Here is a 14,195-nt window from a genome sequence, read left to right as displayed (position 1 = left end):
ATTGGATAATTGAATAAAATTGACTCTTTGGTATAGTATTTGGTATAGTATAGTATTTACAATATTCTTGATTGTTTCCCCTTAGGGCGACGATCCATATCCATGGCCAATGTTTTCAACGTATCCTTGTCCAATGTGCTATGTTGCTGGATTTCCTAGAAAAAATTATGTGAGACAAGGTATATAACATTAGTTTATTAGAGGGATGAATTGGAAATACCAGAAGACATCTACTGTTGGATTCATTTGTGATCTAATGGATTAGTTAATAGTGTGATGCTGCATATGAAGATTCCATAGTTCTATTTATTAGTCTGTTTTATGCATTCACCAAGAATTTAAAAAATATGTCTTGGGTGTCTGAAAAATGTGAGACTTAATGCATTCTTCAGCAGTTGATGGTTGCCACATTGACTTGCTATAAGATTTCTTTTTATCCTTTTCATCTCTTGAACTTCTGTTTTGCATCACTTTGCTTGTGTTTCAGGACTGACTTGCAATATGGATTTATAGTCAGTAACTTTTAAATTATAAGTTATTGCCTCAAAGGCAGAATTTTGCACCAAAATGTTAAAGTAGGTATACATATTTATTATCTAAACAACAGTGCAAACATGATACTCCTTGAAGGCACTTCTTCAGACAATAAAATACAATTTTTTGAGGAGCTTCACTTCAAATCAAGAAATTTACTGAATGTAGTCTATGTTTTTTAAAGGCTGTATTTATCCCCACAATGGATTCTTGAGCATTCAAAACATGCCAGAATTGTAGATAACTGGGCCTACTGCCCTGCTGTATTTTAAAATGTACTCATTAAGCTTAACGTTTTAGTTAATACCCTCTGTTTGCATGTGCTACAGGTAACTTTATTATTGTTTCTTGAATTTAGGATTTCCGTAATAAAAGCAACCCGATATTTTACATTTTATACACAATTTAAGAAAATTCAGGCTAGTTTTAGAGAAACTTGGTTATGTAGTGAAATCCTCACTGCATTATCCTGTGATATTAAGAATTGTTGGTGAGTGCATACTAGCTTCTCAGCATTAAGCCTTCCATTTCCGGGTTTAGTGTTGAAGGATGAGGACACAGTAACACAGAGACACAGACAACATGTTGGAAATTAAAAAGGCCACAACTTAATTGGTTTGTAGCTTGTAGAGCTAACTTGAGACAAAGGTGTGTCCCCCCCCCCACTGCCGGTCAGGTGTTCACTGCCTCAAGACTGGGAAGACTGTGAAACCATGTGCAGAAATGTCATTAACCCCAGAGCTCGCCCAGAAGAAACCTGGTGCGTGATAGCCACTAACACATAAACCCAAAAGACTCCAAGGAGGATCTGCATGAGAGTGGTCCTAAATAACTGAGCCTCAGTGGCTGACCAGCAGGTGCTGGAAAGCTGCAGTATGATTTTGGATAGGATAGGCCATACGATGGGGCTGGGAGGACATCCAAGAAGCTTGGTGTCATACTTTTTCAGCCCTCTAATGTCTGGTGGCCTTACCCAAATGAGGAACTGGGTGGCCTTACCCGAGGTGGGTGGCCTTACCGGAATGAGGAACTGGCCACCAGGTGACAGATTATATCTTGGGGACAAAGTCCCTACTCCCTCGGAAAGGCACGGTGGAAACATGTGAAGCTAAGACTGGAAGGTACTCTAAGGATCATCTAGTCCAACCTCCCTTACTATGCAGGAAATTCCAGCTACATCTCCCAGAGACCCTTGCTGTATGCCCAGAGGAAGGCAAACATCTCCAGGATCCTTGAGCCAATCTGGCCTGAAGGGAAAATTCCTTTCTGGTCCCAGAGTGGTGAAAAGAAGGAGCAGAGGGAGTGACTGAACTAAGTACTCCCTACATTATCATGTACTCCCAGTTTCCCAAAGTCCCTCTGGAAACAGATCTGGGGCCTTACTCACATCCAAGGCCCAGCCAAAGAACCTCTCCATCAGGAGTGAAATAAGGCATTCAACAATGCTACAATCCGTACCTGCTGCCTATTGGGTTGAGAATGAGATGTCAGCAGACAAGCAAACCAATACGAACTTGTGTACAAGGTGTATGACCTGTCGAGTATGAGGACTGCCTGTTTGAACCTGGAACACCATCTCATTGTTGCACCAAAATACGCCGTTTGGCCCTGAGCTGTCTCCACCAAATGGCCCTGTTAACAGTATTGGGAAGAGCTCTAAAAGGGGTGGGGGGGGACATTTGTGTAAAGATCCATTCCACTCATTGATATGGCCACCTTTTTGAGCACCAGTGACCCTGCAAAAATTCCCAAAGCCTGCGCTGATGGACTGCACCTGTAGATTAGAACCCAAATCCCAGTTGTCCTGCCACAGGGAGACTCCATTAAAACTGGACAGGAAAGAAAGCCAAATTTTGCAGTACTCATGCACCAAGTCATGCATATTTGGTAGTACGGGGGTGGCGTGGGGGGTCCCCAGCAATAGGCCTGATAAAATGTACACAGAAAGCCCTCCCGGGGACACCCTGCAGGGTAAAGTTAAGATGCCTGATGAAGAATTGTGATTCTTTGAATGAAGACTTTTGCAGGGTAGGGCCTGGTGAATAAGCTACTGCAGGTCTAGAGCTTGTCTTAAGGAGGCGGGAATGTCCAAGCAGAGTCTTATTTAATAGCAAGATAGACTAACCAAGTGGTGAGACACCCCCCCCCCAGCTCCCCAATTAGAGCCTGGAAGGTGCCTGAGCGCTGCAGCTGGCCATGCTACTTGCAGGGCCCACTGTCAAAAGTCATCTGGGTAGTGTGTGGCATGTAGGCACCCCCTGCAGGCTTTGCTCCCATTCTAAAAAGTGTGGGAGGTTTCCAAGGGAGTGCAGGCTGTTGAGCACTGCGTTGGCATGGGCTTGCCAATGTACCAGGCACTGTTAAAGTTAATCTCATTAGATGAAATTGCTAGGGTATGAGATTGCCGTAGACTGTTGGGATGCAGGGACCCATGATGAGTATATGAACCTGTGCTGAACCCAGTGCAGAGGTGATTGGGAGTAGCTCACTTTGAGTAGCGAGCTGGAGGGGCTACGGGCTTCCATCTTGATAGGGGTGTCTGCAAACTCCAGCCTTGTGCCTGGAGTGCCACTCTCTTGGGGCAGGGGTTCCTCCTTAAGGGAGTGTTTTCCTCTTCTTGGCAGGTCTTCACCTCTGTGAAGAGCTCCTGTGGCTGGAGCTGCGAGGAGGTGAACAAGTTTTCCACTGCCCCTTTGCCAACATCCTGCCCTTGGGTTCTGGAACCGCCATTAAGTACCAGCATGGAGGCTTCAGGCTGCACTAGAAGCTTTGCGAGTAGGTCCAGGGTTTGACATACGTCCTGAAAACTCAGGATGCTGAGGGGTTGAACGTGGGATCTTTCACATGCCAAAGCAGATGCTCTACCAGCAAGCCACAGACTACCCATGTGCATAAAGCCACTTTTCACACCACGGCCCCCCACTGTGGAAGTAGCTTGCTTTGAGCAGGCCCTCCTGCCTTTAAATGCCTTAGCTGTACATGGGTACATGTTTCTATGGTTTACTTCTTAGACTGGCTGACAAAGATGCATCTGGCGGGGAGGATTGTGGTTATCGAGGGCTTGTGCTGCAGTGCTGCTGAACTCTTTTTGATTTTGCTACTACAGACTAACACGGCAAACTCCTTTGAACCTTTACACAAGCAAACTGATCCCCTCACCAAAAGGAGCTCTCTGCATCTCCATATCAAAGGAGTTGTTTACATCCCCCCTCTCCTCCTTCCCCCCTCTCCTCCTCTATATTTGGCCAGTTTCCTTCTGCCCTCCATGCATCTGACGAAGAGAACGTGATTCTCGAAAGCTTATGCTATAATAAAATTGGTTAGTCTTAAAGGTGCTACTGGACTCTTTTTGATTTTGCTACTACAGACTAACACGGCTAACTCCTCTGGACCTCTTACTTAGAAATCTCTTCCCTCTACAGTTTGTTGATTTGTGTATATCCAGATGTCTTCTAATTGCTGATTTAAATGAGTTAAGCTAAGTACTGTATCAGTATGTCATGCTTTCTTTACTAGTGCTTGTCAGTTTGTAGAAGAAGAAGATTTTATTGGCTTGCTTTAACTATTTTGGATTCTAAGAGGCATGAATATGTTTGACTCACTGGACCCCCACAGATGCTTATTTTCATTCAGATGTCACAAATAAATCATGTTTCGTTTTTGGCAAAAACACAAGTCGGGTGGTCTTCCCCTTGAATGTTATGCTAAGGTTGAAGACTTCCTGTTTAGACTAACTGCAAATTGTTGTGATGACCAAATCAGGGGCTTTGAATAAATTGCAGTTTGTTTCTTGCTTACAACCCAGAATTAGTCATGCTTTAAAATCTTGTTTGTAAGCAAACAACAAACCATTATTTGTTAAAGAACATGAATTCAAGCTAGGAAACCTTTGATTTTGTTATGGTGCATGTAGGCATGAGGGCTTACTGGTTCAGTCTAATCCAGAAAAAAAAGTGACTTGTTCGCAACTTTTAAGTGTGTCCCCTTTACATGACCTGTATGGAGTAGTAGCTTTGAGTGTTTTAACCAGTACAGGCTCGGTTCAAAGCTCTTTTCCATGGTGAAGCTCACTGGGTTATCTTCGATTAGACTGAGCTACAGCGACTAATTCATCTCACAATTCATGAATTCATCTATACACCATCCTGAGCTTCTTAGATGAAGAGCACGAAACAAGTGTCATGTAGGTGAAGCTTTGAATGGGCATTGCAACCATTACCGTTATTGGCGTTGAGCTCTCCTTAGTCATGCACATTAGAAGGGTAAACAAGGCCTTGAACACACACAGCTTGAAGTGGTCTGCAGCCATGGGAGGATTTTCTCAGTCGCAGAGAATGTATTGAGGCTTCTTCTGTGAACTGCATTGAATGCTGGTGAATGTAACTGTGGAACCAGAGCCTGGGTTTTTTTTTTAGTTTTTTTAGAAACATATCTAATAGGAAGCTTTTAGTTAACCTTTTAAAGAATTTTTAAAACAATTTTATTTATTTACTTCATTTATACTACATCTTTCTCTTGAAGCTGCGTACATCATTCTCCTCCATTTTATCCTCACGAAAGCCCTTCGAGGTAGGTTAGGCTAAGGGCGTGTGCCCAGCCCAAGGTCTCCCAGGAAGCTTCCATGGCGGGATAGGGATTGGAATCTGGGTTTCCTGGATTCTGTTCAGAAACTCAAACTACTGCACCATACTGGCTTCTCAAAAATAAAGCCACAGTTTTCGTCACAGTATTTTCCTCTTTGTTTTAGATGACGATATTAGCAAACTTTTATCAGCTTTAAAGAATCCACATAAACAAATCAATTGGATTGAAAATATTCAAAGACAGTTCTGTGAAATCATGGAAAGTAAACCATACGTTTTGAGTGGAACGAGTGAGTACTTATACATAGATATTTTCTTCCCAAAATGAAATTATTTTACCATCATATTATCTTGATAATTCCATTATTTAAGTCTGAGGGCTTTTGGAGGACGGCCAAGACATGTAAACCAATTTGTCAGTTATTTTGATACGACTTTACCCTTGATAGTTATTCCTTTTGGACAAATAACTTAGAACTTTTCATTATCTCTTCCTCCTAAGTGTGAGTGTATGCACATGCTTGCACACATGTGGTTGACTTCTCTTATGGCTGCCAGTTTTTTTACAGATTCCTTCCTGCCTCTCCATTAGCAGCAGGGAGGCAGCACGGCATTGGGAATGCAATGTTTCCCTTATGACTTTAACAGTTCCACTGTAAGGAATGGTGTGGCAGGAGTAATTGTGAAGTAAACTGATGACCTAGGATCTTGGCGAGCAGAAAAAAATTACATTAAAAATGGAAACTTTAAGCCAACCAGAGTTGTTCATCTTTGTGTGGAAGACTGCCAGTTTAAGTAACTTGAATTATAACAGCTCTTAAATTAGATTTTGTTGGATCTTTAGCATAATAGTATTTTTATGCCTGCTGTTTGTCTAGCAATTTTTAAAGTGTATTTAGAATAGAATTCAAAATGTATTATTGTTTAGCATTCACACCAGCAATTTATGTGAGTACAAAAGTACTGGCAGACTGCTCTTCAGCTTAGATAATGTAAATCATATGTATCACCAATCCAATCCTAGCCATTTAATCGTGTCCGATCCTTGGCTACTCTGTAGATCGTATCCCTCCAGGCCTTTCTGTCTCTGACTGCTTCTTTCATATGTATCACACTGAATGCAAAATTTTGTAACAGCTTGTTTAGGAAATACTTGCTTAAATATAAGTATTTAAATTGCAAGTCCTGATGTTTAAAATTAATGAACTTATAAAGGGTGAAAAATGTATTGTTCTTTATAATAGGCCATATCAATTACCCAGATACAAAGCATATTATTTGTATTGGACTCAATTATGACTAATGAAAATATTTCTGTGATATTTACACTTTGTTAATAATGAAGACAGAAACTTGATAAATTCTTTTTCTATCAGCAGCTGAGCAACAAATAGCCGAGCAACGAATTCATAAATGCAGGCTAGCAAGTCTGGAGATAAAATGATTATCCTGAAATAAAGTTAGCTGAAAATTTGCCGCTATATAATTTTTAACCTCCTAGCACAGCACTGTTAAAGGTTCAGCTGGGGGGAAAAAATCAATAGAAGAAAAATGTTTTGTCAGGAGAGAATTTTTGTTAGAATAGTGACATACGTGTTTTAATTGATGACAGCTATTGAAGTATTACTAGAGAACAGAAGTCAATAAATTTGAGGCCATTCCTGCCTTTATTCTGCAGAAGTAGGTGGTCCAGTCCCAGGTCATGTGCTGCCTCTTGAATTTGTAAGCTGGCTTCTTTAACCAATGTAATTACTGAGTTAGTCCTCTGAGGCAGAGGACATCTTGAAGTTGAGTGATTCCTACCCTCCAATTAGGGAGGCAGGAACTAAGTTGAACTTCCTGTCTTCCCGGTGGTGCCGCCCTTCCATTCAGTTTTCATTTCTGCCTCACAGGGAGAGCAGCTCTTTAGTGTGCGCTATTCGCTCCTTTCACTTTCACTTTCACTTTTCATTCCTCATTCCTCATTCCTTATTCCTTAACTCAGTTTAGCCCCGCCCTCTGCTTTTTTGCCTTCTTCCTGCTTCTCTTCCCCAGCAGCATTTCTCACCATTGGGAAGTTTCAGAGATCACTGCTGCCTTCCCCCCTTTGCCTTCTCCTCCTGCTCTTTCTATTGGCCACGGCAGCGGCCTCCTCATCTCCAACCCAGGCCCTTTGCTTCTGGCATGGAGGCAACTGGAACCGGCGGCTTCTTATTGGAGCTCTTAAAGAGCTCCCTCAGGCCCAGTCAAAGACTTGAGCACCTTGGAGTCATCCTAGACACAAACCAAGAATGCGTCTTCATGACTAAAACCAAGGCAGAAAAGATCAGACAAATGTCTCTCATAGTCATCAAAGCCAAATCCACCTCAGTGATGACCTTAGCCAGGTTAATGTGACTCCTCATCTCCAGTATGGATGCCATTCAGTGGGGATGATCGCATACCAGATATCTACAGCATCTTCTGAGGCCATCCCAGTTCCAGATCATGCACAAAAGAGACTTATCTATCTGGGTTCCAGTCATCGTGAAAGCCAACCTAAAACAGTGGACAAAGATACCCAACCTGCTCCAAGGGAAACAGTACAAACTTCCCTCCTTGAACAGATGCCAGCCTGATGGGCTGGGGAGCCATTCTGGAGGGTTCTCCAGCAGAGGGTCAATGGTTGGAAGCAGAAAAGCAGATCCCAGTCAATCTCCTGGAGCTTTAGCCAATACGACTGGCCCTCCTACATTTCAAACCACAGATAGCGGGTCATCATGTGCTAATTAGATTGGATAATGTATCTGCCAAGGCCTACATCAACCAACAGGGAGATTCCAGGTCAATGTCTCCCCACAGGGAGGTTCTGGGAATCTTCTCCTGGGCCAAAAAGAATCTGGCCTCCATCAGAGCAGAGCACATCAAGGACATACTGAATGGTGCAAGCAGACTGGCTCAACAGACAACCCTTTCAACAGGGGCAATGGTCCCTACAGTCAGATCTACTTCACCTAATCACTAATCAGTTTGGCAGTTCTCAAGTAGACCTCTTTGCCTCCCCGACAAACTGCCAAGTGAACAGATTCTTCTCCCGGTACTTCCACCGAGAAGTGGAAGCAACAGATGTGCTTATATCACAGTGGCCTCGGGCTCTTTTGTATGCCTTCTCACCCACTCCGGTTCTACCGAAGTTGCTGAGGAAAATCAGAGAACAAAGAGCAGACATGATAGTGATAGCACCATACTGGCCCAGGCTTCCATGGTTCTCGACTCTGCAAAAGTGGTCAATCCTTCCGCCAGTGGCAATCCCAGTTTCTCTGATCATGCTCCACTAGGGCCCAGTGTGGCACCCGCATCTGGAGCATCTCCACTTAACCACATGGAGATTGAACGGCAACAACTGTTACCAGAACTGCTATTTTATGGGGAAATTAGCTGCAGTCTGGGTTTAATTATTGCGGATCTTAACCAGCTATACCAGAGTCCGTCTTCCAGATTACTCGTGCAATAAAGAGGCAAGACTAATAAAGATAAAACGTGTTTTACTAATAGTGTTGCATATGCCTACAGTAACACACACAAGCAAGGTACATACAAGAACTAAGAAATAAAGAGTAGGAAAAGTAGAGCCGTTTGCATGAGCAGGAAACCCACTTGAGATCGATGAGTAGGGGTAATACACACCTGGTCACGGCGTGGAATAAAGATGTAGCAGCGAAGCATGGCTATATCTAATGCCTACACTAGACACACAGAGAGGGTTCAAGATAGGAATGGCACGCGCACCTCATGGCAGAGAAAGCCTGCTTAAATACCTGAAAACGTAACCTGAGGCGAGTGCCTTCCATGTGGTTCTCAAAGGGGGAAACAAAGGCTTAATGGGTCTACAACTATCCCTAATGGACCACTTTAGTATCTGAATATATGATTGTGACACCTTGGGAAGAGGGGACAAAGGAGGGGAGGGGAGTGCCGGGCTGGTTGATTGAATCAGCCAGGAAGCTGGAGTTGTCTTGATTGCATCGGTTCTGGAATGTGGTGGTTGTATTGAAATGTGTCCATTAGGTGTTCTGGACGGCTGGCACGTAGCTTCCGTTCCAGGGTGGCTTCCAGCGATATGCATAGCAGGGCGAGGCTGGGCTCCGTGGACGTGACTGGAGCCGGGTCTTGCGATGGCAGCCTCAAGCACACGGTTCATGATGGTCCTTTTGCTGCCTGGGAACAGGGCTTCTCTCCTGGCACTTCTTGGGCTTGCTAGCAGGCTGCCTAGTGGTGAGGGCAGACCCAGTGACCGTCCTGCAAGGGGCTCTCCATGGAAACTGACCAGGGGTGCCTGGCCAGGCTCATGGAGATTCCCTCCGGCTGGCACTGTGCTGCTAGTGGCATGGCTCTGGGCCCTGGTGAGGTAGGTGCCCAAGGAGGCAGGAAGCAGGCATAGGTGGCACAGTCCATTACAGCAGAGTGAACAGGAAACAAGCATGGGCAATGCTGCCCTTAAACAGAGTCGTTGATGGATCTTTAAAACAGCAACGCAGCAAACTGACACAGTTCATGGCAGGCCCCATAACAGGAGGAGGGGGGTCCCTGACAACACAACTGGCACGTCTAGGATATTCACAGGAGGTGGTAAATATCTTACTAGCTTCCAGAAAAACTTGCACCAACAGAATTTATAACACAACGTGGAAAGCCTTCATCAGATGGTGCCGAAGGAAAGGCGTCAACACAGCTGAGCCTCCATTGGAGTCTGCACTCCTCTCTCTGCAGGACGGTCACACCAATGGCCTGCAGGCACCAACTCTGAGGTGTCAAGCAGCCACCTTCGTAACAGTTCTGCCACTATACCAGAGTCACAGCCTCCCAAGACACCCTCATCTATGCAGATTCCTCAGGGGAACCTCTCCCATGGATACACCCAGTCACACAGATTCCCTGCATGGAGTCTTCATGCCGTGCTCTCCGCTCTTACCAAACCACCCTTTGAGCCTATCAGGGAGACACACCTCAAATGGCTACAGATGAAGGCCCTCTTTCTTACAGCAGTCATTTTGGCATGAAGGGTCTCGGAGCTGAGAGCCTTGCGTATTCCATAAGGACAAGGTAATCCTGAGACCGGATCCCCCATTCATTCCTAAGATAAATTCCGCCTTTCACAGAAACCAGGAAATTTACCTAACTTTGTTTTGGCTGAATTTGTCTCATCCCAGTGAAAAAGCATGGTATACCCTACACTTACAACGGACTCTGATGGTGTTCATCTCTAGAACCGAAGAAATCAGAAGGATGCCATCAATGTTCATTTCCACTACATTACCAAACAAGGGCAAGGAAATGTCCAGGACAGCCATCAGCTGGACGCTCAGATCGTACTTTGCAGAAGCTTACAAACTTCAAGGCCTTGACGTGCCTGTGGGAATTACAACCCATTCAGTGTGCAGTGCAGCAACAAATACGGCCTTTTCTAAGCATACCACAGTGAAAGAGGTTTGTAGGGCAGCTACGTGGTCTTCCATATCCATCTTTGTCAGGCATTACAAACTAAATACCTACGATTCCGACGACGCAGCTTTTGGCAGAAGAGTTCTTCAACATGTGTTCCAAACAGAAGGCAATGACCCACCTAAAGACTAGGACACTGCTATGGGAGGTCCCAGCTTCAAGATGTCTCTGCCTCAGAGGGAGAATGGACCATTGGGTACTTACCATGAAGGGCCCTTCTCCTTTGAAGAAAAGAGGACATTTTGTCCCTCGCAGAGTCATCGCCAAGCCTGGTCCAAGTTAAATCTCAGGTTTTTTCCCTTTCATATCTATTTAATGCATTCTTCCTGTTCTTCTGTGTTCAATCTGTTCCCTTTTTTCAGAGTTACTTAGTTAATAGTATTAAAGGTTTACTACTACTTTTGGAGTTACCAAAATGAATGGAAGGGTGGCACCACCAGGAAGACAGAAAGTTCAACTTAGTTTCTGCCTCCCTAATTGAAGGGTGGGAATCACCCAGCTTCAAGATGTCCTCCTTTCCTCAGAGGAAAAGGATCCTTCACGATAAGTACCCAATGGTTCGTTTTCAGCCAAGAATTGGGGAATATCTATTTTTCCTTAGGCTGCTGAACAAGAAAGGACAATTGTTTTTTTTTTTTTAAAAAAATTTTATTGGGTTAGAATCCATTATTTCCACATTTACATTCAATTTTCCCCAATTTTTTCATCTCTAACCCCCTCCCTTTCCCCCCCCTTTTTGTTGACTTCCAACAGCTTTCCAACCCTTTGTCCCCTTTCCCTTACTTTTATTAGCTTCCTCTATCTAAAACAAATATATATTCTCCATTATTCTAAGCAGTACATCCTTAACTATTTTTAACATTATATGCCCAAACTGTAAGCCTTTGTTTCCATCTTAGATAAACAATTTATCCCAATTTTTCAATTTCAGGTATTTCTATATATCATAAACCATATAGATCATACATTCGTTTATATCAAACAATTTGACTTATTCTCTATATATATCACTCATTCTATCTTTTTATAATAGTTCTATATATCTCTCCTCACGTAGTCAATCAATTTGACCCATCTATATCTTCAGACATTCAGTTTGGTACAAAACTTGTCAGAAAAAAAAGAAAATATTGTTAGTTAATCGCTCCTTATATTTAGTCCTTATAATTAATTATTTTCTCTATGTTCTGTTTGTTAACCTATATATATCTATATATATGTCAATCTATTAATCTGACTGCTTATTAATTCACATTTATCTCTTCTCCCCCCGGTAAAGTCTCCCCCCTCTACTTCAATACTTCAGTAGTTCTCAAACTGCCACAGTTTTCCTCCCACCTCCCATTTCTTCTCCAGGTATTGTTTCAGCTTCTCCCAGTCTGTGTTAAACTGCCCTGAGTCCAGATCTCTCAATTTTCTTGTCATCTTGTCCATTTCAGCCATATACAGCAATTTGTAAGTCCAATCTTCAATAGTTGGCACTTCTTGTACTTTCCATTTTTGCGCATACAAAAGTCTAGCTGCTGCTGTCATATAAAATATCAACGTCCTGTGTTGGGCTGGAATTCCCTCCATTCCCAAGTTCAGTAGCAGGAGTTCTGGGTTCTTATTAATTTGAAATTGTAAAATTTCACTCATTTCTCTTATTATTTCCCCCCAGTACTGCCTGGCTACCTCACACGACCACCACATATGATAGAGGGAGCCCTCATGCTTCTTACATTTCCAGCATTTATTAGAAGTATTCAAATTCCCTAGCGCAATCTTCTTTGGTGTCATGTACCAACGATAGATCATTTTATAAATGTTCTCTTTGATATTAATACATGTCGTTGTCTTCATTGTAGTTTTCCACAAGTATTCCCATGCCTCCATTGTTATTTCTTTATTAAAGTTTATAGCCCATTTCACCATTTGTGTTTTAACTATCTCATCCTCGGTATACCACTTCAACAGTACTTGGTATACCTTGGATATTCTTTTCTTATCTTCTTTAAGAAGGGTCTGCTCTAGTTCCGAATTCTCTATTCGTATACCTCCCTTTACAGAGTCCGAATTATATAAGTCTCTGATCTGTCTATACTGGAACCAATCGTAGTTAGGTGATAGTTCCTCTTGTGTCTTTATTCTAAGTTTGGATGCTTCAGTTTTAGTTATTTCTTTATACGTTAAACATTGTTGTTCATTATCAACAGCTCTCGGGTCTATCACCTCATATGGAACCACCCACAAAGGGGTTCCTTCTTGTAAATAAATTCTGTACTTCTTCCAGATTATGTATAGACTTCTCCGAACAAAGTGATGCAGGAACATCGAGTTGACCTTTACTTTGTCATGCCATAAATATGCGTGCCATCCAAATATTTTTTTATATCCCTCTAGGGCTAATAGTTTCTTGTTCTTTAATGTCATCCATTCTTTCAACCAAACTAGGCAGATTGCATCATGATAAAGTCTCAGATTGGGCAGTTGCATTCCGCCTCTTTCCTTTGCATCTTGTAAAACTTTCACTTTCACTCGAGGCTTCTTGCCTGCCCAAACAAAATCTGATATTTTCCTCTGCCATTTTTCAAATTGTTTGGAGTCTCTGATGATTGGTATTGTCTGTAGCAAAAACATTACTCTTGGTAACACATTCATCTTAACTGCTGCAATCCTGCCCAACCATGACAAATTCAATCTATTCCATTTAATCAAGTCTCTCTCTATCTGAGTCCATAGTTTTTCATAATTGTTTTTGAATAGATCTATGTTCTTTGCAGTTAATTCGACTCCCAAATATTTCACTTTACTTGTTACTTCACAATCCGTTGTTTCCATTAACAATTGTTGTTTCTGCTTAGTCATATTTTTGCATAATATCTTTGACTTCTTTTTGTTAATGAAGAAACCTGCCAAGTCTCCAAACTCCTTGATCTTATCTATCACTCTTGGCATGTTCTCCAATGGGTCCTCTACAATTAACATTATGTCATCCGCAAATGCTCTGACCTTGTATGAATAGTCCTTTATTTTTATTCCACGAATTTCATCATCTTGACGTATTTGTATCATCAAAATCTCCAATACTAAAATGAACAACAATGGAGATAACGGGCAACCTTGTCTTGTTCCTTTACTTATCGTCAATTTCTTGGTCAATTCATCATTCACCACAATTGCTGCACTCTGGTCTCTATAAATTTCCTTAATTGCTCTGATGAATCTTTCTCCCAATTGCAGCTTTTCCATAGTGGCAAACATAAAGTCCCAGTTTAAATTGTCAAACGCTTTTTCAGCGTCAACAAAGAAGAAACCAACCTCTTTGTCACAACGCTTGTCATAATATTCAATAGCATTGATCACTGTCCTTAAGTTGTCTCTTATTTGTCTGTCTGGCAAAAAGCCTGCTTGTTCCTCCTCTATGACTTCCGAGAGCCACCCCTTCAATCTCTCCGCCAATATCTTCGCAAAAATTTTATAGTCATTGTTGAGTAGCGATATAGCTCAAGACCCTAGGGTGAGCTAGATCTCGGACGAGGGGGGGCTCTACACAACGAGTCTCCCCCCGATCCTTGAGGTCCCACCTTGCGACGGGTCGGCTATAATCTCTGCGGCAGTTTTGGGGCCAATTCGGCT

The 14,195-nt window shown here is 42.6% G+C and overlaps 1 protein-coding gene across 1 annotated transcript in view; it reads left to right on the top strand.

The window, feature by feature from the left end:
* LOC129332806 (protein broad-minded-like) overlaps positions 1-14,195 on the top strand; it is a 152,470-nt gene that overhangs the window by 93,449 nt on the left and 44,826 nt on the right. The window contains exons 26-27 of the mRNA XM_054984072.1: positions 86-179; positions 5,282-5,407. Of these exons, the coding sequence (XP_054840047.1) occupies positions 86-179; positions 5,282-5,407 (220 nt within the window). The remainder of the gene's footprint in view (positions 1-85; positions 180-5,281; positions 5,408-14,195) is intronic.

The sequence above is a fragment of the Eublepharis macularius genome, chromosome 1 (assembly GCF_028583425.1).
Source record: "Eublepharis macularius isolate TG4126 chromosome 1, MPM_Emac_v1.0, whole genome shotgun sequence".
Lineage (NCBI taxonomy): Eukaryota > Metazoa > Chordata > Lepidosauria > Squamata > Eublepharidae > Eublepharis > Eublepharis macularius.
The sequence above is the reverse complement of the archived record's forward strand: the minus strand, read 5'-3'. Positions and strand labels throughout refer to the sequence as shown.